This window comes from Thunnus thynnus, chromosome 11, assembly GCF_963924715.1.
Source record: "Thunnus thynnus chromosome 11, fThuThy2.1, whole genome shotgun sequence".
NCBI lineage: Eukaryota > Metazoa > Chordata > Actinopteri > Scombriformes > Scombridae > Thunnus > Thunnus thynnus.
Window position 1 is genome coordinate 23,619,417 of NC_089527.1, and position 19,497 is coordinate 23,638,913.

Genomic DNA, 19,497 nt, shown 5'->3' on the forward strand with positions numbered 1-19,497 from the left:
GATAACCACAATGATGCAACAATGCCGCAAAAGCAACAAACTAAAAATGCCACAAATTAATTCAGTCAAACTTGAGTATAAAAGTTTTACATTCTTTTGACGCGGCCCTTGCTTTAACCTCTACCTGCATTGTCTTTGTCCTTGTGCATATGTTCACATCCTTAAACTGCTCTATTCTAGACCCAAAGAGGAAATCATTGCATGCCCTGACGCCCTTTATAGTTGTAAGGTCTCTCATCTATCAGGGACAAAACTGAGTCAGATGAAAACCTGTGATGAGCCCCCCCCCAGTGAACCAACATGCTTTACACAAGTAGTGTTACTGTGGTCGCTCACACCTCAGGACTGATGATGTATGATCAACCTGAGGACAGAACAACGGCATAGATCAAACCCTACTAGCTTTGTCAGTAACAAGATATTGATTTGGATCCTTGCCCAATAGAAATGATGATAGGTGTCTTGGTGGTGCTTGGTTTGGCCAACTGACAACAGTGAGTTGATTTTTTTTTTTTACATTCCTCTCTTGCTCTCCCTCTTCTAGTCCCATCCATGCCAGACATCTCTTCCGGGAGACCAGAGAGAGTGGTAGGGGCATCTGAGACATGGCATGAAGATAAGGGTTATAGTGCTCAACAGACAGTGTCTGTCTCCAAACCCCTCAGCCAGATGGACACTGTCTGCCAGGGAGAGGGCCAATCCCCTAGGTTCACACATGCAAATTCACACATGTATAAACACACATTACACCAGGGTACTTTAGTTCACTACTATATTACATGTTTATAACAAAAGGTGTGCAATGATAAAGAGGGGTAAAATACACTAAATTCATACTGTATTGTTTAAATACCTGCCGATTGGAGCTGCTGTCAGTTGCACTACAGCTGAAGCCAAGGGTAATGAAAGCTCTCCAACAGAAAAAGGCATAGAGACATTTGAGCCATATGTGTTTTTCATGTCCATATGCGGTTTTGTTGTCCATCCGATCGCTGGCAAACACTGGCTGCTACATGGAAGCCATGGAGTGCAAGGCCAGGAAACTGAGAAACTATGTCTGTGTTCGATGATATCTGCCTAGCCCCTTCTCTTCCAGGGGGAGATGTAACGGTCTGTGAGCCCCCCAGATCCACAGACAGATGGAGACACTCATCTTTCCTCCTCCTCCCCCTCCCCCTATTCTCCCAGGCGGAGCCATTCATCCTGCCCCAGGGAACATATGTGCTGCTTCTAGGAGGAAGTGCAATATCTCATATAAGGGCCAACTTTGAGATCTGGCATATTTCCCGAGGGGCATTTTATTGTTCTGTTGGACCTTCTGTTTTGATGGGCAGGCTTGCATTCAGTGCCCATTTAACAGACACACAGGGCACACTCAGACCTCCTCTGTGGTGCCAAACTTCAGTTACAAGTAAATGTGATCACACTCCAAACTGAAGAGTTGATACAGTACAACGCAGAGGAAAGGCTATGAGCTATGATGATCCTGTCTGTCCGCAGATTTGGAAACAACATTCAGCCCAGGTGAACATGGTACAAATTGTTGGCCCTTTCAGGTTGCTGTTGAAAGCCAATTACCTAATCCAATATTCCTTTCACTTTTACAATGACTGAGGATGATTAAATGCCATTCTATCCAGGTAGTGAGCTATTAAATGGCCCCACCTCTGCCACTCTACAATCAGCTCTTCTTTTAATTTCTTTAAAGATGAAAGAAGAACTAAAAGTGCAAGATTACTGTTGGGTACTTTCAAAGGTAATAATGAAGTTAACCTAGAATTGACTTTAGGATATTACATTGTAGTTGTTGTAGTGCCTTATTCTTTGCCAATTGGGAAAATTTCTTAATGCGGCTAAAACAGATGATTTTGTGTCAGTGATGCAGCTTTCCTAAGCATCAATACACTATGACAGATTTTTTTTGTATCTTCATTCTAGCAGCAATAATATATTTAATCTAGAGTTTGCCAACCAGTTGAATAAGTGCTGATCACATTTCCATAACAATGTGGCAAATTATTACATTCAGTCAGCAAAAATACTGGCAGAGGACCAAGAAAATCAGTGGATAAAAGGATGTCAGTGATCACAATAGGCCTTTAAACCCTCAAGATATCAAAACATTCGGTGGCCATCAGTCGAGAGGAGAAAATCAGAGACACTTCACAAATGACTGTTAAATTCCCCACATTTATACATCTAGACATTTGCTGGATTTAAGTTAATAAGCTTTTTTTGTATTGGTTTTGAAGTATTTTTGTATCCCAAGATAAATCTTGGACTCATTACGTATTATAAAGGTGCCTTTTAATTGTTCATTCCTCAAGAAACCATTCTGGCACCTGTGCCTGGGGGTCATGACAGATTGTAAGATTTCTTTACACTGAAAGTGAAAAATAATTCATAAACTACTATGAGAGTTCTTCAGTAATACAGAGATTTTCATAAGTCTGCAGTTGTTTGTTGTAAAAATGAAGCCTAGCCTTCCGTTCCAACTAATCAGAAAATGACGCCCTGGAAAATCTGAGAAATGTCAAAACAACCACTCTAGCCGAGCCCTGATTTCACTTATTACATGTAAAGTGTACTGTAACTGCTTGATTATGAGCCATATAATCAAAGTGGGTTATGTCACATTGCAATATAGAAAAAAGCAATTACTTGGCTAGGTTCAATATGGATAAGTGTAAATCTTTGTTGCATCTTATTGCAATGGACTGTCAGCACTATGCAATTCATGTCTCTATAGGACTTATGGAAAAATAATTGTACTAATCTTCACAAACATGACACTGGCAGGCAATTTCAAACTCTGAAAAGAACCAACAGCCACATAACTGTCAACTTCTCACATTAAGACTTAGATGTGTAGGTAAGAAGGTATCTTGTTTTTCTAGCATGTTTTCTTTATCAAGATAATAGCACTTATTAAAATGTACAGAATCCTTTGTGTCCACACTGTTGTTGAATACGGTAGTATTTATCACTGCAGTTAACACACACAGTAAATACTGTAGATCTACGTAAACTACACTGGAAGTGATTGATAAATAAAGCTTCTTAAATCATCGAAACCACACAATATAAATTAAATTTGTTGGAGCACACCGTAATGTCTTTGCTACTGCCAAGTTCATTGTTTTAATTTATCATATATTTAAGACCAGTCTGGACTATATATCTCAAATTTATTTGGTGAGGATTAAGAAACCACGCCAAATGATTACAAAACACAAGACTGACTGCACAGTAAACATTATGACAGATGAGTCATACAGGTGTGAAGTTAGATCTATATGTATATCTGGTTGTATTTAGGGGGCGATGGTAACAATGATTTAAATTCAAACAATTGGGAAAAAAGAGAATGCTTGTGACTAGAAATGGACAACTTGATGGTATTCATACTATTCTTGACTAAAGTGGTGGTTTGAAATATGTAATTTATTAAATTGAATATTTAACTGTTTGGGTGGGTTTCGAACTGTCTTTTGCTTGTTTGTAGTTTCAAGTCAAGTCAAATTTATTTATATTGCACATTTCATACGACAGGCGTAAACTCAATGTGCTTAGAAAACAAGTAAAGATCATACATGACAAAAATATATAACATTACATTAACATTACATATAGAAAACAAATAAGATAAAATATAAAATAAGATGTTACATATTTAAAAACATATCATTCTGCATATAAATTTAGAAGGTGAGAAGGTATTACAATAAGAGAGTAGGGTAAGAAGGTATTATTATCATTGTTAAAAGAAATAATAATAATACTGTTTCTAAAAAGAAGGTTTTACCCATTAACCTAACTAAAAGCTCGCAAAAAAAGATATGTTTTCAGTCTGCTTTTAAAAGAAGACACTGTTGTAACAGACCTGAGTTCGTGTATAAGAGAATACCAGAGAGTAGGGCCATAATGACTGAAGGCACCATGAGCTGATTTAGTGTTTATTCTTGGTATAGTGAGGAGACCTTTACTTGATGATCTCAAGGGTCTGTCTGGTGTGCATTCAGAGAGCATGTCAACAATGTAGGAGGGAGCTAGGCCGTTCATAGCTTTAAAAACAATAAGAAGTATTTTAAAATCAATTCTTTGCTTTACTGGGAGCCAGTGAAGAGAAATTAAAACAGGAGTGATGTGTTCACACATTTTGGTTTTGGTTAATACTCTAGCTGCAGCATTCTGAATAAGTTGGAGTTTATTAAGCGTTTGCTTTGCCAGTCCAGCAAAGACTCCATTACAATAGTCTAGTCGACTGGAAATGAATGCATGAACCAACTTTTCAGAATCTGATTGTGACAGGAAAGATCTAACTTTGGATATATTTCTAAGATGATAAAAAGCAGTCTTAGAGACATTGGAAATGTGCCTCTGAAAGTTAAGATCAGCATCCAAAATCACACCCAAGAATTTGACATGCTCACAGGGTTTTACCGACAGGGGAGTTAACAAAGAGTGAATCTGGTGCCTCAAAGCCTTCGAACCTGCTAAAAGAATCTCAGTTTTGTCTTCATTTAGCTGCAAGAAATTCTTGGCCATCCAATATTTAACCTCAGTAATGCACTGGATGAGATCATTCACTGGGTTAAGGTGGTTGGCAGAAACAGATATGTATAACTGTGTGTCGTCAGCATAGGATTGATATGATATGTTGTATTGTTGAATGATGGACCCAAGTGGGAGCATATACAAATTAAACAGTAGAGGACCAAGAATTGACCCCATATGGAATGTTGACTTCATCTGATTCAGAGTTACCTACAGAAACAGAAAAAGATCTACCAGTAAGGTAAGAAGAAAGCCAGTTAAGAACAGTGCCTCTAAGGCCTTAACAGTGTTCAAGGCACTTAAAAAGAATTACATGGTCAACCGTATTAAAGCCTGCACTGAGGTCGAGAAGTACTAGAACAGTAACTTTGTGGTTGTCAGAGCTAATTTTAAGATCATTCACAACTCTGACCAGGGCAGTTTCTGTACTGTGGTTAACTCTAAAACCAGACTGGTAAACATCAAAGAAATTGTTATATGACAGATACATCTGTACATTGACAACACTTTTAAACAACTTGGTGGGCATTGGGTCAAGAGCACATGTAGCATAGCTTAACTGTTGTACTACTTCTTGCAGCTCATAACTTTGAATGGGAGCGAAGTTGGAGAGGGTAATAGCAGTATGGCACTGAGTGGAAGAGGGGAAGTCACTTGCACCAACAGAAGAAGCCATGATTTTGTTTCAAATGTTAATAATCTTGGATTTAAAATATGAGGCAAATTCATTGCATTTTTGTGAAGAGGAGTTCAGTGGGTATTGGTCTGAAGGGATTGACCAATTTATCAATTGTGCTGAACAGAAACTTAGAGTTATTGAGATTTTCGCTAATAATTTGAGAAAAGTAATGCTGTCTAGATGTTTTCATTTCTTTGTTATATTTACTGAGCAAGTCTTTTTTAGAGAATATAATCAGCCTGCAATTTGGTCTTACGCCATTTGCCCTCAGATTTACGGCAGGTTCTTTTTAGTGCCTTCACTCTTTCAACACTCCTCCAAGATACTTTTGATTTACCAGAAATTATCTTGGTTTTTACAGGTGCAATATCAGTGCAAAAATGTGTCACTGAAAGATTAAAATCATTAACTAAATTGTCACACAAAGACAATGAGGACAAATTAAAAACAGAAGTAAAATCAGAATTAAAATCAGAATGTGACCAGGTACTCCTAGCAGAGTTAGTATATCTAATGATAAACTTATCAGATGTGTCTGCACAGATGGAGCACCTTTTAACTGATTTTAGACCAGGTACATGTTTGGTCACCCAAGCAACACTGAAAAAATACAAAAATTATCTGAAATCCCAACATCTAGAGTGCAGTTTAGGGTTATATCAAGGCCCTTGGAAATGACCAGGTCAAGAGTGTGACCCTGATTATGAGTAGGCAGTGTGCTGTGTGAAGTCAAATGTTGATAACAAGTCAGCAAACTAGTTGGCGAAATGGTCTGTGGTGTTATCAGTTTACCAAATTCAGATATAAAGCCTTTTTAAGCCTTGGAGGGCGGTAAACTGTGAGTACTAGACAGGGATATGCAGATTTCATTACCAGGGCTAAATACTCAAAAGTAGAGTGAGAACCAAATAACGCTTTTACATGATAAAATATCTGAAAAAATGGCAGCAGACCACCCTTTTTATTTGACCTGGTGAAATGTGAAAATGAGAATTCAGATAGAGAAGCTTCAATCAGTTCCTTGCTACCAGTTTCATCGAGCCAAGTCTCAGTAAGGAGAATACAATCAAGCCTATGTGATGTTATGAGATCATTAATAATGGAGGTTTTATTAGTAAGGGATCTGACATTGAGAAGTGCAAACTTTAATGTCCTTGCAAAATAGTTGGAGTTGTCAGCAGAGTCAGGCCTGCTGTGGCTAGAGTTTTCCAGAGACTGGGTTTGAGAGTCGGAGCACACAGTGGCAGGACCCACACCGTTAGAAGTGGATGTAGTGATGGTAGACACATAGGTCTGGATCGGGTCTTGTCGTGGTGCATATCAGAAAGAATTAAAGGCTATAAACTGAATGAAATTAGCAGTCAACTGCTTTGTTCCCTTTCTATTTGGGTGCACACCATCAGCTCTGTACAGTCTTGAGTTAGTCCAAAAGTAATCGAAGTTGGAGATGAAGTCATATCCTGCAGCAGAACAGAAATTTTTTAGCCAGTGGTGAAGACTGAAGACAGTAGGTGATAGCACCAGGAAGAGTTAGCCTAAGTGTCTGACGATAGAGTCACCTACTATCAAAATTTCCGGATTGTTGCTTTGTTTTGCATGTGGGCTTTGCCTTATGTATTCCTTTGCACATACTTTTATGTTGCTCTGCCTCAGTTCATTACAAATTGTCTGCACCTGTGCATTTTTTGATTAACTCTGTGAAGCACCAATCCCTGCAGGATGTTTTGGGCCCATGGCATGGCCGGTCTGTTACCCCCGGTAAAAGACAAATACCTGTAAACAGCAGCATGGATGGAGACAGAGGAAGTGGATGATGGCAGAGATGGCTTCCTAAGACCACATCAGGAGGGGAACAACTGAGCTAGGGGGCAGCATGCCTTGGCCTGCGGTTTAGGTAAGGACCAGGTGTTTTGTGAGATGTTAGCCAAGTGCAGTATCTCTTTGAGCATTTCTATGGACACTGTGGCAAATTCACAGGAGAGAGCTCAGCAGTGCTGCCACACCATGACTCACTCCCCAGACTCTATAGCCCAGTGTCATTGCCACCAGACAGAGGAAGGGAAGAGACAGATCCAAGTGAAGAAGCAAGGGAAGAGGGGCCACCCACTAATGACAAGAGCCGCCACCCCAGAGCAGATGACAGCTAGCCAGCAGACCAACAAGAGAGGCCAGAGTAGTACAGGCGTGACACAGAGATGCAGGGCAGAGTGGGGACTTCTGCCCAACCATGTAAATATTGTATTTGTGTATAGTACTCTAGCAAAAAAGAAGCTGTGTTGGCTGTAAACCACAGTGGACTGGCTGTTGGCTGTTGTTGTCTGTTTCCCTAGCTACCCTGGGACAGCCTGGAGAGATATAGAGGACCACAGCTCTGGGGAGGACAACGGCCGCAGCCGACTGGAAAGCAAACTGGCCTACATACAAATGCTCCGGTTGTGGATATTTCAAGTATTTATTTCCCCTGTTTTTACTTGGACTTTTAAGACTCTCTCCTGCTTCCTGGACTTTAATCAAGTTGTTAGGTGAATTTCAAGTTGCTGTATCTCCAGTTTTTAAATTAATTTTTAATTTTGGTTTTATATTTTGTGTTGTTTTTTTTTTTTTAGCTAGTTCGATGCTTTTAAGTATTGTAATAATTTTTTAATAGTCTTTGTGTCCTTGCTCTCCCCCAATATAAAGAACCTGCGTACTATTTATATTTTAATTCCATCCCCACTCCCTCGCTACATGTAAGTAAATAAATACTTATAAATGATACACCCTTTAAATGCATTAATGTGGTGGAAACATCTTTATCAGGAAAACATGTTCCTCTGAATCATGCAAAATCTGAGATGTAAAAAGGGGGAAAAACTGTAAGTCACTTGGGACAAAAACACCTGCCAAATGAATGTAATGTTATAACAGCCCAGCATTCCACCTCAGATCACTGCTGCATGACAAAAAATTAGCAGTAACCAAAGGTAATTATCTCAGTTTCTTAGGCCTACAGGGTTGCTGTGCATCAGAGATGCTGTGCAGGGAACTTTATATTGTGTTTTTGAAGGTAGCGGATTGTTAGATTGGTAGAGAAAATTGGACCAGGGGCAAACAAGCCTGAGGTTAGCACAGATCATACAAGTCATCAGGGTTCATGACTGAGTGCGATGCTAAGAGGGAGCATGGAAAATTACCACACAGCAAATTAACTCGGCAGAGTGTGATTAAAAATAATTTTTGTGAAGCTAATTTGCACTTACTGTAGCATAAAATTAAGGTTGCTTTGGAACAGTTGGTTCAATTTTCAGAGGACCATCAGGACTTTTGAAAATTTAATGAGGATCCAAATTGCCTCTTTCTCTTCCGTCCACATCATGTATTTGTGACAACCCAGCACCGTCTCGCTGTCTGTTAAAGACCAAAGAGCCATACAACAGCAGCCCATTAATACACACAGTAAACACACAGGCAGAATATAAGAGATGCATTAGGTTTATAGTTGCTTCGCTGACCCCCTAAGACTCTTTTAATGCCTAATTTTGACTACAGAGGACCACGATTTGCGGAAAAGTGCTGCCATGTCACTCCACTCATCACTCTTATGATATCCAGAGAATGGCTCTATGTTACAAAGGTTAAAGACAGGTAAAGGGTTAAATGGATGACCTTTCAACTCTTGACTCCAGTTACCACATAGTGCACGCATAAATATTTTCATGACAGTTTGTTTAGAAATCACACCACAGCATTATCCATCCCACTCACATAATCTTTTCCAAAGCTCAGATGGCATTTAAGGAAAGAGGGAGAAAAAAAAAATCCATATCGAATGTAATATAATCTTAATGAATATGCATGTAATCTGCCATAAAAAATGGCCCTTGGCAGTACAATTCTCAGTCATCACAGTTAAAGTTTTTTAGGGGGTGAAATCCGATATAACTGATGTTCAGTTTTGGTGATCGACCAGTGAGCCTGGCACATAGTGTGTGTGCGGTACCTTTCCCTTGTGTGGCTGACACAGAGATTGGCCTACTTGAAGGGAAGAGAGTGGATCTTTTATGAGCTCCTCATGATAAGGCAAGGAGACATTAGGGTGACGGGTGTTCTACCCATCCTCCTCATGGTCATTGTGTGGAAGAGAAATGTTAGAAGATGACAGCAGAGAGTGCAGGCAGAATATAATCATCCTTTACCTCTGTGTGGCCTCCATCCAGCAGAGCAGCTCTGCAGACATCCGTGGTCTGTCTGAAATGACAGAATAAGAGGCCATGACTGACTTTGATTTGTTTGAGGAGACATGGGGGCCTGGCTCCTAGTCTGCGTACTGTCTCAGTGCATATATACAGAAGTGTAGAAGATTCACTACTGATTATGCCCCCTAGTGGTGTCTGTATGCCCTGGTTCCAGACCTCCAAATTGCTGCCAACATCTCAGATTTGTTCAGCGATTTAAATAGGCTGATGTCCGTGTCCCATTGACAGCTGTTCCAATCGGTTAGATAAACAGTCAGCCAATCAGAGCTTAGTTGGTGGGGTGAAGAATGGGGACGTCATCTTCCGACATATCTGGCTACCTAGCTGCATTAATGAAAAACAGCAACAGGAAAATAGCATCAAGTGCAAATGAGATTGACACACTTGTATAAGCAGTTTCAAGTCCATGTACAGAAATAAGAATTATGTTGTCCAATGTAAAAAAGTTAACTGCTCATAGCAACCACTGCTGCAACTTCCTTGTTAACTACAAAATTATGTCAATGGGATGGATATGTCATTCACTACTGATTTGTTAGGGCAAAACATAATAACGTCCTCTTCCATCAAAAAGTTGGCTGACATGAACACATCATACTGAATATAGGAAGTGTCAGTAGTGTCAATGGGGAAGCACTCAGCTAAACTACTTAATGTCAATGAATGAAGTTCAAAAGTCATGCCACATGATAACTGACAGATGTTTTTTCATCTTTGCAATTGGTCTTTAAAGTAGATTTCCAGAAAATGTAAACTACACAGTGGCCTCTAAAGGGAAAAACGTTCATGCTGAGAGCAGCAAAATAAAAAATTACAGGTCTTCTCTTACACGTGGTTGAAAACGTTGCAGCAGGATCAAAAACATCTGATTCCAGATCTGTGGCCGTTGATAACTTTGTACCTGCAGTGAGTGAGCTGCTGAGGGCATGTTTCTGCCTCAGGCTGGACACCGGTAGTTGAAAGTGCTGTCTTAAAGCGATGGATATGAAAGGCCTGAGCTTCAATGAGTAAGTATAAAAAGGAACAGTGTCAGAGGGAGCAAACTGCAAGGGAGGAAGGTGGTTCCTACAGATTAGAAGTATTTTTAAGGATACTGTTTGATACATTTTGTTAATGTTACAGTTATACAATACAATTTGAGAATGTTCAACTTGTATTTTGTATTTTTTCTTTGTATTGTCTCATTTTAAGATTTTTTCCCCAAAAAAGTAGAAGAGTTCAACCTATACTAGCTCTGCATTAAAAACATGACCTCCTCGTTCATTTCAGTGAGACCCTTGAGGGCCCTGGCAAAAAAAAAAAAGCAGGATCATCCAACAGAAAAGTTTAACCTTGCTCAACCTTTGCAGCAATCCAATGTCATCCGCCCACATAATGTGTTGGCCAGGTGAATACACACAAATCCACATTCCAGATAGACTGTCTTGAAACATGAACAGTATAATACTACTGTTCATTTTGCGATTGACAAGATGGAGGATAAAATGATTCTACAAAATCTTGATAAACCATAAAATTCAAGGATTATCACTCAAAATTGACATATCACATTTCCTCTTTTCATGTTGCCTGTACCAATACGCCTACTGTAATGCAGACCCTTGTTCTTCTTTCAGAAACATGTTGGCTATTTATTAATTAAAAGTTATGATTTGCGGATTTGTTCCTGTGTTGTTCCTTGACAACTAATCAGTGCTTTGTGTACCCTATTGTAAAGTGTTACTGAAAAGGTGTTCCCCATGGATCAATACTTGGACCATTTTTATTTTCTAAATCCACCAAAAATCAAGGCAGGTTAATGAACAATCAATCTGCCTTGATTATATTAATCATTTGTATGCAGATGATATTGATTATGATATTAATCTAATTCGGTACTCAATTTGCTTGAGTACCAAATTTGATTGCTTTCAATCTCATTAAAAAAGTAAACCAAGGTCTGAACACTCTTTGTCCCGTATTTTATCTTAAGCTCTCCATGCACTTTCTAAGGTCTGATACCAATACTGATTATTGGGAATCAAAATTTCCTGTAATGGATATACATAATCTAATAAGAAGGTATTTTAGAAATAAATGAACTATTTATTGTAATATATTTTAATATCAGCCAATACTGAATAAGGAAGATTAGCATAGACAAGTCATTTTGACAACAAAACAGTGTCCTGTTGTTCTTTTCGTTTATTTCCAAACACTGTAGAGTACCAATATAGTCAGTTTGGTTTTGATAGCTACCACCTTTTGTTCAGCGTTCAGGGTCATTGTGGCAACAAACAGTGTCATGTGAGAGCACAGAGTTTCAGTGACCATGAATCTAGAGCTTTGCCCCTGCCGCACTGTGGTCACTCCGGAGGCCTCAGAGCTACAGGCCTGGCTGATCTGAGCTTGCACTCCCTCTCTCCTCTGTGAGTAAGTCTCTTCCACCCAAAGTTAATTTTTAATGACACACTTTGTTATGTGGGTCCATAGGGGGCCCTTAGTGGCTGCGCTTTAATAAAGAGAGTCTCACTGCTTGTTCCCTTCTGAGAAGGCTTCATTAAAACCAGTGACAGAAAAAAGGTCTTTGAAGTCCCAGATTTGAGCCTATCCAGACTTTATATTTCTCTGTCCATCTGTCTGTCTGGTATTTTATGAGTTTATTTTCATTTTTATGTCAATGGACGCAATAAACAAACAAGATATTTTGAAGGACAGATGATGTGACCCCCTAAGGGCCACTTCATAACTGTAGTGGAGTGTATATGTGTGTTATGTGGGTCCAAGGGGAATGTGGTGTGGTTGAGGTAGGGAGCAAAAGTACACATCACCAATCTTCATCAATAATCCTTTATCACTATCTTATGATATCCAACCTCATCAGTGCAACCATTTCTATCTCTCAGTGCACAACAAATAGGAACATGACAATGCTTTTGAAGCTGAATCCCTGTACAAAGCTTTAAACCTGTAAGAGTTAGATCCATCTTAGTTTTGATCTTGCAAGTATTACAGTTGCATCAAAACAGGCTGATTAATTTAGTGTCTAAAAGCCACCCAAGAATGTGTTTCCATGGTAACAATTAATAACACCTGACAACAAACAAAATGAGGAAAACATGGCTCAGATTTTGGTTTGCTAACATTGTTGTGGAGCAGGCACTGACAAGGGAAAGGGTTTGTAGATGCTTGTAAATGTATTTCTACTTGTGACTGAAGTCTGCTGATGTTGGCAATCCCCTCTTCCAACAGATGAAGAATGTGTGAATATGGAGGTTCTTCAAACATTAGTCTGAAATTGGTTATGACAAAGGCCTTGGGAAAAAATAACATTAACGTACCACTATCAGCTTGGCAAGTGTAGTTTTGGTGATTTGCAGTTGACGTCTAGCCATCTATTCAGACTGGACTAAATTTCATTGAAAAGTTTAACATTATAAAATCTTAAGTTTTATTTCAATGGAATTTTGATTACTATATTGTGAACAGGTGACAGGTTTTACAGATATGTAACATTTCTTGGCAAAATGGTTAAATAGTAGAATCCTACAGCATGGGTTTGCAACTGAGATACCACCATCATAATTGTAGCTTTTTTTACATCCACACACAAGCCATGCTTGTATATTGTACCCTAAAAGAGAACAGAAATATGTCATCAGGTGAATAAATGAACAAGAAGTTTGTGTATGACACCTATGTAGAAAACTCTGTTGTGTATCAACCTCTCTGTGCTGCCAACAAACAATACCACACTATTCAGATCATGTATAATGCATAACATGTTGCAATGTGGTGAGTAAATGCCACATGTTCATTACTTTTTCCATTTCATTGTGACACTAAAGACCATATTATAATTATCACTAGAGAATCAGGCAACTATGAAATAGTGGCTACACTTAATAGCACACTATGTGAAAAGTGAGTGATTTCAGATGCACGCTGAGTGAACCCTCCAGGATCAGCAGGACGTTCATTGTGTACTGTCATGGAAATACTGGTCAGTGGGGGTGAGGCATCACCTCTGTTTTAAATGAAGTGAATGGGCAAAGTGCCAATCAAAAAACTAAGCCTCAGCATCAAAGCCATAACCGACCAGTCTGACTGTGTTTATCTGATTAGTACAAAACCCTGTTTGACATCCTTTTCCTCCAAATCAATCTAATCTACTATTAAACTACCAGAACTGAATGTAGTTTTTACTGAATTTGTAGATTAAATAAGGCTCATCTCCATCCGATAAAGACTTCAGCTGCATAATATTCGATACAGGTTGCCGTACCTGCTTTTAATGATGTTGAGAGAACTTTGAAGTTGAGTGGAGGTGCTGATAATTGTTCTCTATTGCTGTGAAGACTTGTCCTTCTGTTCCCTGCCAGAATGAACACCTGGCTCTTGGCTTGTTGCTATAATCAAGAGGAAAAAAAGACTGCAGCTGTGCTATAGCTGTATTTGTAAATTAATAAATATCTTCTACAGGCTGCAACTGCATTTAATTGCTGAAATTGATTAGACAGTTTATCGGACATGTCTCCTTCCTCTTATCTCATCTGTGAAAAGATGTAATTTTCCTTTCCCACACTTCTCCAAAATCATTACAGAGCAGAATGATGAGAAAACTAAATGAATGCTATCAGTAAACTGGGGGAGAAAATGTTGTTATTTAAGGACTGGACGACTGAGTAAATGGGACTGGTTAATAAGCCAGTGGCAATAATGGCCAAAGTTAACACATTATAAACTGCCCTTTAGTAGATTTCTTATAATCTCTTGTAAATCTCCTGTATGAGCAAAAAGGCAACTACAGTTTAATCAAGGAAACAAAAGAAGTTATTTTAGGTGGCGATTACAGTACAGACATAGAAACATGGTAGATAAACTTTTAAGGCAAATTACACCCAGTTTATCAGTATAAATCACACACTGGAGATGCAAAAAGAGCATCCCAACCCACCCCCTGTTGAGAATAAATTTAACATATATATACAAAGCACACAAAATTAATTTTAACAACTATTGTTAAAATGAATTGTGTGTGTTTTGTATATGCATGTCTATGCCTTCAGGAAGCAAAAAATCAAAAAAAAAATTCCTTTGGTTTCTGCTGGTATAAAGAGATCACAGGCTCAGACACAAACAGAATTTTACTGGTTGAATCTCTGAAGCTGCTGTACTTCAGAAGGAAAATATCAAATATGGAAATTCAGTCCAACATAAGGAACGAGTGTCTATAGTGGGAATAATGATAAAAGTATTATTATTATCATTATTATTTCAGTTCTTACAGGTAGTAGCTCTTCTAAGGATGAAATCAAATTTTGAATTTTGTTTCTTCTAGGAAATGTTAAAATGGCAAAAAAAAAAAAAAAACCCACACAAAACAGGAACACCATTAATTTCAATTATGCTGTGTAAGCCTTTACAATTTTAATTTTTTCATCTTTTATACAGTCTGCTACTGCTACTGTTGTTTAATAGTGTGTGTTTGATGGCACATAGCTGTTTCATAACAGTGGTAAATTTCAATGATATATTATGAAAGGCATTATGTGTCTCACGCAGGCTTTGTGTGCGCTGCAGAGGCAGCGTTCTGTGTACTGTTCATGTGATTTTGCACTCCCTCCTCACAGGAGGGGAAGAGCTGATTGCAGTGTTCTCCTTGTCTTTTTCAATAAGCCCAGCACTGTCGCCTCCTCTTTCACTCAAACTCGTGTGTGGAGTGACTGTCAACCCGCCAAGGTCCATTCATTCCAGCACACACCACATCCAAACTCCCTGCATCACAGTTCCTCCCGCAGCTCACTCTCGGCTCACAGTCACGTTCCACAGCTTTGAACTTGAATTCAGCTCACCTCCAGTCTCTTTCCACTTTCCCATCCCCACCCTTCTCCCAATCTTACAACCCCCTCCCCACTCCTTCCCTCCAGCTCCACTCGGGGCTACATGATAACACACTTTGGAGGGAACCGCTTTCCCCCAGAGCAGCCCAAACTGCGAGCATATTCACTCCATCATAACAGCACTGTAGCAAAACTGCTGTCACGCTGAGTTTGCCATGCTAATGTGGCTCTAGGCACCACTACCCTATCCCTTAAAATACTGTGATGTAGGTGTGTGAAGTGTTTTAAGGGTGCTGGAAGGAAGAGGGGGTTGTTTGGAGAGGTTAAATAGTACAATGCAGGGCGACGGAGTGAACGTATGGAGGATAGTATGGAGAGAGGCTATGAAGTTGGTTCACATCAAGGGAGCAGCTCCTCTTATAGCTGGAAGCAGTTTAAGTCCCAGCAAGGTAAACAGTACTCGATGCATGGCAACCCGTTTCTCTAGATAGCTCCTCCTATTCTCCTCTGTCTACCCTTTGAGAGGGGTGAGAGAAGAGGCTTCAAAGAGCTTGACTGACACCTGGTAATGCTTTGAACCTTGTCCTTGAACTGTCATTTGGAAAGACAGACACTCCCTTTATTCAGCCACTTACAAACATCATGTATCAGGACAGGTGTAGTCAGATAGTAACGACATCTCAGCACTAGCTCACTCTTATCCCCCGTACAAGTAGATACAAACACACACAGAGTATTCTCTGCTGCAGCAACAGCAAGGGACTGATGGCAGTAACGAGGATCTTACCTTCCTCCAAATGAGCAATTACTTCCTACTGGCAACGTGTTGCAGTTGCAAGTAAAATCACTGCAACACCAAGGAGGGCTTTCAGCCAATTACCATTACCACAGTTTTCCAGCGTACAGGCTCCCATTTATTCTAATGCACATGTGGGACACATGAAACTCCTCCTGGTTGCTGCACCTTTTGATGATTCATAAAACATTGAAGATGGAGATGGAATCAAATGGATGAAGAAAGCATTCTTTGGGTAGTGTACACATAATAATACAAATTTAACCACAGCTTTTATCCAGTCTGTTTATTTTGCTTTCTTCCTCTGTGTATGTCTCATTCCTTCCTCTTTATATTGCTACTCTATGGCCACATTTTAACGCCACCACACCATACCCTCTTTTTTTTGGTTTATGTTCAAACCATTTAACCAATTAGTTAATCTTCTTGTAGATACTTGTACATCTTACTATCATGCAACGGTATTCTTCCATGTTGTACTTGCACAGACCAGTGCATTGTCTATGCTGACTGTTGCCTGTTGATAATTCCTTTCGAGAGGTTCCCACTTGCGCCGTCTGTGTGTTTGCGTGATGTACAAGCAACCCCGCCAAAACCAGAAGCAGGTCAGGAGTGAAATTAACCATCAGGTTGTTGGTGGGATGGAAAATAGATGATTGTTAATTCATGTTCATGATGAATAAGTGATTGGCTCCAGTGTTGGGGGTTAGGCCTAAAGGCATGGGACATATGTTGAATGAGGAGGGGCACAGATGCTCCTAAGGGCCAGAGGGCTGATAGGCAAACTTAAGAGGGACACAGAGAGGGGAGAGGAGACACTGGGGCAAGCGTGAGAGGGGAAGATAGAGTGTGAGGCAATTGCAAAAAAGAAAAGAGAGACATGCTTACCCTGTCACAAAAGCCAACACTGGTCCCACTGTGCAGAACGAACCCCCTAACTCAGCCCCCAAACCCAGCGTCTGAAGTGCCAGTTCACCGCATGGGCCTGAATAGACACTGCTTTCAGAAGTCTGTCTCTGAACATTAGGTCCTGTCCTACCCTGACCTTCAACAAAAGTAAACAGCTTAGAGAGGGAAACTTCTGCACCCTTGCAAGTGACTACACTGAGAGACTGAGAAAATCGACACAAAGATACAGACAACACACAGGTACTGATACCCCCTTAAACATACCTTTAAAAAAACATCAATGTTCCTAATCACACACATGCAACACACATAAATGTACAAATGTACACATTCTGCAGAGCTGACCCTGCAGCATTGAGAGGATCTCAGCTCCATCTACTGGTGGCAATGTGAATGAGCTGTTCCACTGTGGCTGAGGGGAAATAACGCCAACTCAGTTCCCTAAAATCATTTTCTCCACCGTCTTTGCCAAGCCTCCGTCTTTCCATTCAAGCCTCCTTGACAATGATGATGATTATTAGCTACAGTTTGCCAGTGCAGCAGCACGGTATCTTCTATCATCCATAAAGACCTTCTATTATACCAAAGGAGGGAGGAAGTAGTTTCAAATTAGGCTTGAAACAAAATATGATATCAGGCATTGCACAAAGTGATGCCGGCTCTTAAAATATAATTAAATTAAAAACACAAAATCCCCTGCAAGAAATGAATCAGAGGAATACACTTTGTGTAAAAGAGTGTTAAACTTCAGTACTGGGTTGACAAATTTTGACTTTACAAACAAGGTTTCCTTTATTTTAATGGTATTGAATGCTGAACTTGCAGCTTTGTATAGCAGCATCAATACTGCTATACAAAGCAACTCACTCTTCAATTCTGTCTCTATTTAGGACAATATCAAACCAGTTCTCTGTGCATTTTGTTTTACCATTTCTCAACCTCCATTAAGATATTGACAAGTCATGTCTATATTCAAGGTAATTTCTAAACATTTGCTAACATGACAATTCTCTATGATTAGCTTAGTCCTATAATGCATTCTTTTTTGACGGAGGTACAGTCTTTGAACTATTTAAAGAAGATCTTCAAGTGTTATCTGAGGTCATATCAAGTAATTAATGATTTGTAGGAGTTATAAATACATATCAGACAAAAAAATACGACACAACTTCTATCACATGGGGAAGCTTGAAGCTGGTGTCTCAATTATTCTGAATACACTCTAGATGTAGGACTACCTCTCGTTAGATTCTGCTGGCTGTGTGCTTTTCCTATTTTTATCGCTGCCAAGAGCAGAACAGCAGAATAATAAAATCTTTTGTGTAGCTACTTGTAAAAATTGTCCTCCCAAAAGCAGTTGATGTGGAAAAATATTGCATGACACCCAACATTTCAATGTAGAGGTTTCCGATAACATTCATGGAATATTTACACTGGTAAAGTGGGGACTAGATAACTGTCTCTCTGAATCAGCGTAGTAGTTATGCATCAGTATATGTCTGCATGTGTTAAGGTGAAATTACAGTCAAATACATCAATTTGTTATCAATGGAAACAGCTGCTCAAGAGCTGATTGTAAAATGGTAATAAGCTGCGAGGACCTGCAGAGAACAGTGACAAGACAAATCTTCCTCTTACGAACGCCTTTTTAGAAACCACAACGTGGTCCCCCGCAGTCACTATCTCCAACTAGATCAGAAAATGAATTGCTGTTGTATAAAGGATTCCCTCTTTTCTCCTACAATTCCCCACACTGCATTATAGAACAAAGTGTAAAGCAAAGCACTAGTGTTTATTCTACATGAATACGGGGCAACAACACAAAAAGCTCTAATAATGTTGTTCATGCCCGCATTTTGTCTTTGTAAAGGAAGATAGTTCATTTGTGTGTATATGAGTCAGTGTTTTCTTTGCTGATGAGGTGAACATGATGTACTGGTGAAGCCAAGATTGCTTGACATCATTACACACACACACACACACACACACACACACAGACACACACACACACACACACACACACACTCAGTTGCAGAGGGTGGTAGTGAGGGGCTAATAGCTTCTCTAAGGATGAGATCCAACCTAATTTGCACCATGCAAATTCCCAGTGGTGACTGCACCTACAAGACAATCATATTAATGTTCAGTGTGTGTATGTGGTCTCATGGAACAATATACAGTGTGTGTGGCTCTCAAGGACAGAGAGAGATATGTGTATAAAGAAAGAGAAAGACGAAACAACAAAAAAAGAAAGAGTGAAAAGGAGAGAGATGTGATTCAGTGTTACTAATCTCTTTGATATCCACACTGTGACGTTCTGTACCAAGCTGAGGAACGCCAAAATTATTCTTTTCGTCTTTTATTCATGACCTCCGGGACATCCTGACTTACCCTCTTACTGCTCCAAGTCAAACTCAATCTCCCTCCTCTCTCCCTCCCCTCTCTCTGCTCCTCTCCTGCATTCTCCTCATTCCTTCTTTTCCCGTCTTATCATCCCCA

At 39.6% G+C, this 19,497-nt stretch overlaps 1 protein-coding gene across 4 annotated transcripts in view; it reads right to left on the minus strand.

The window, feature by feature from the left end:
• Window positions 1–19,497, minus strand: part of il1rapl1a (interleukin 1 receptor accessory protein-like 1a) — a 279,430-nt gene that overhangs the window by 249,647 nt on the left and 10,286 nt on the right. For 3 of the 4 annotated variants that reach the window (XM_067603960.1, XM_067603958.1, XM_067603959.1), the window contains exon 3: window positions 9,412–9,463. In XM_067603960.1, coding sequence (XP_067460061.1) covers window positions 9,412–9,463 — 52 coding nt within the window. Of the gene's footprint in view, window positions 1–9,411; window positions 9,464–13,735; window positions 13,860–19,497 lie in introns of all 4 variants that reach the window. The other variant, XM_067603961.1, reaches the window with a different exon arrangement.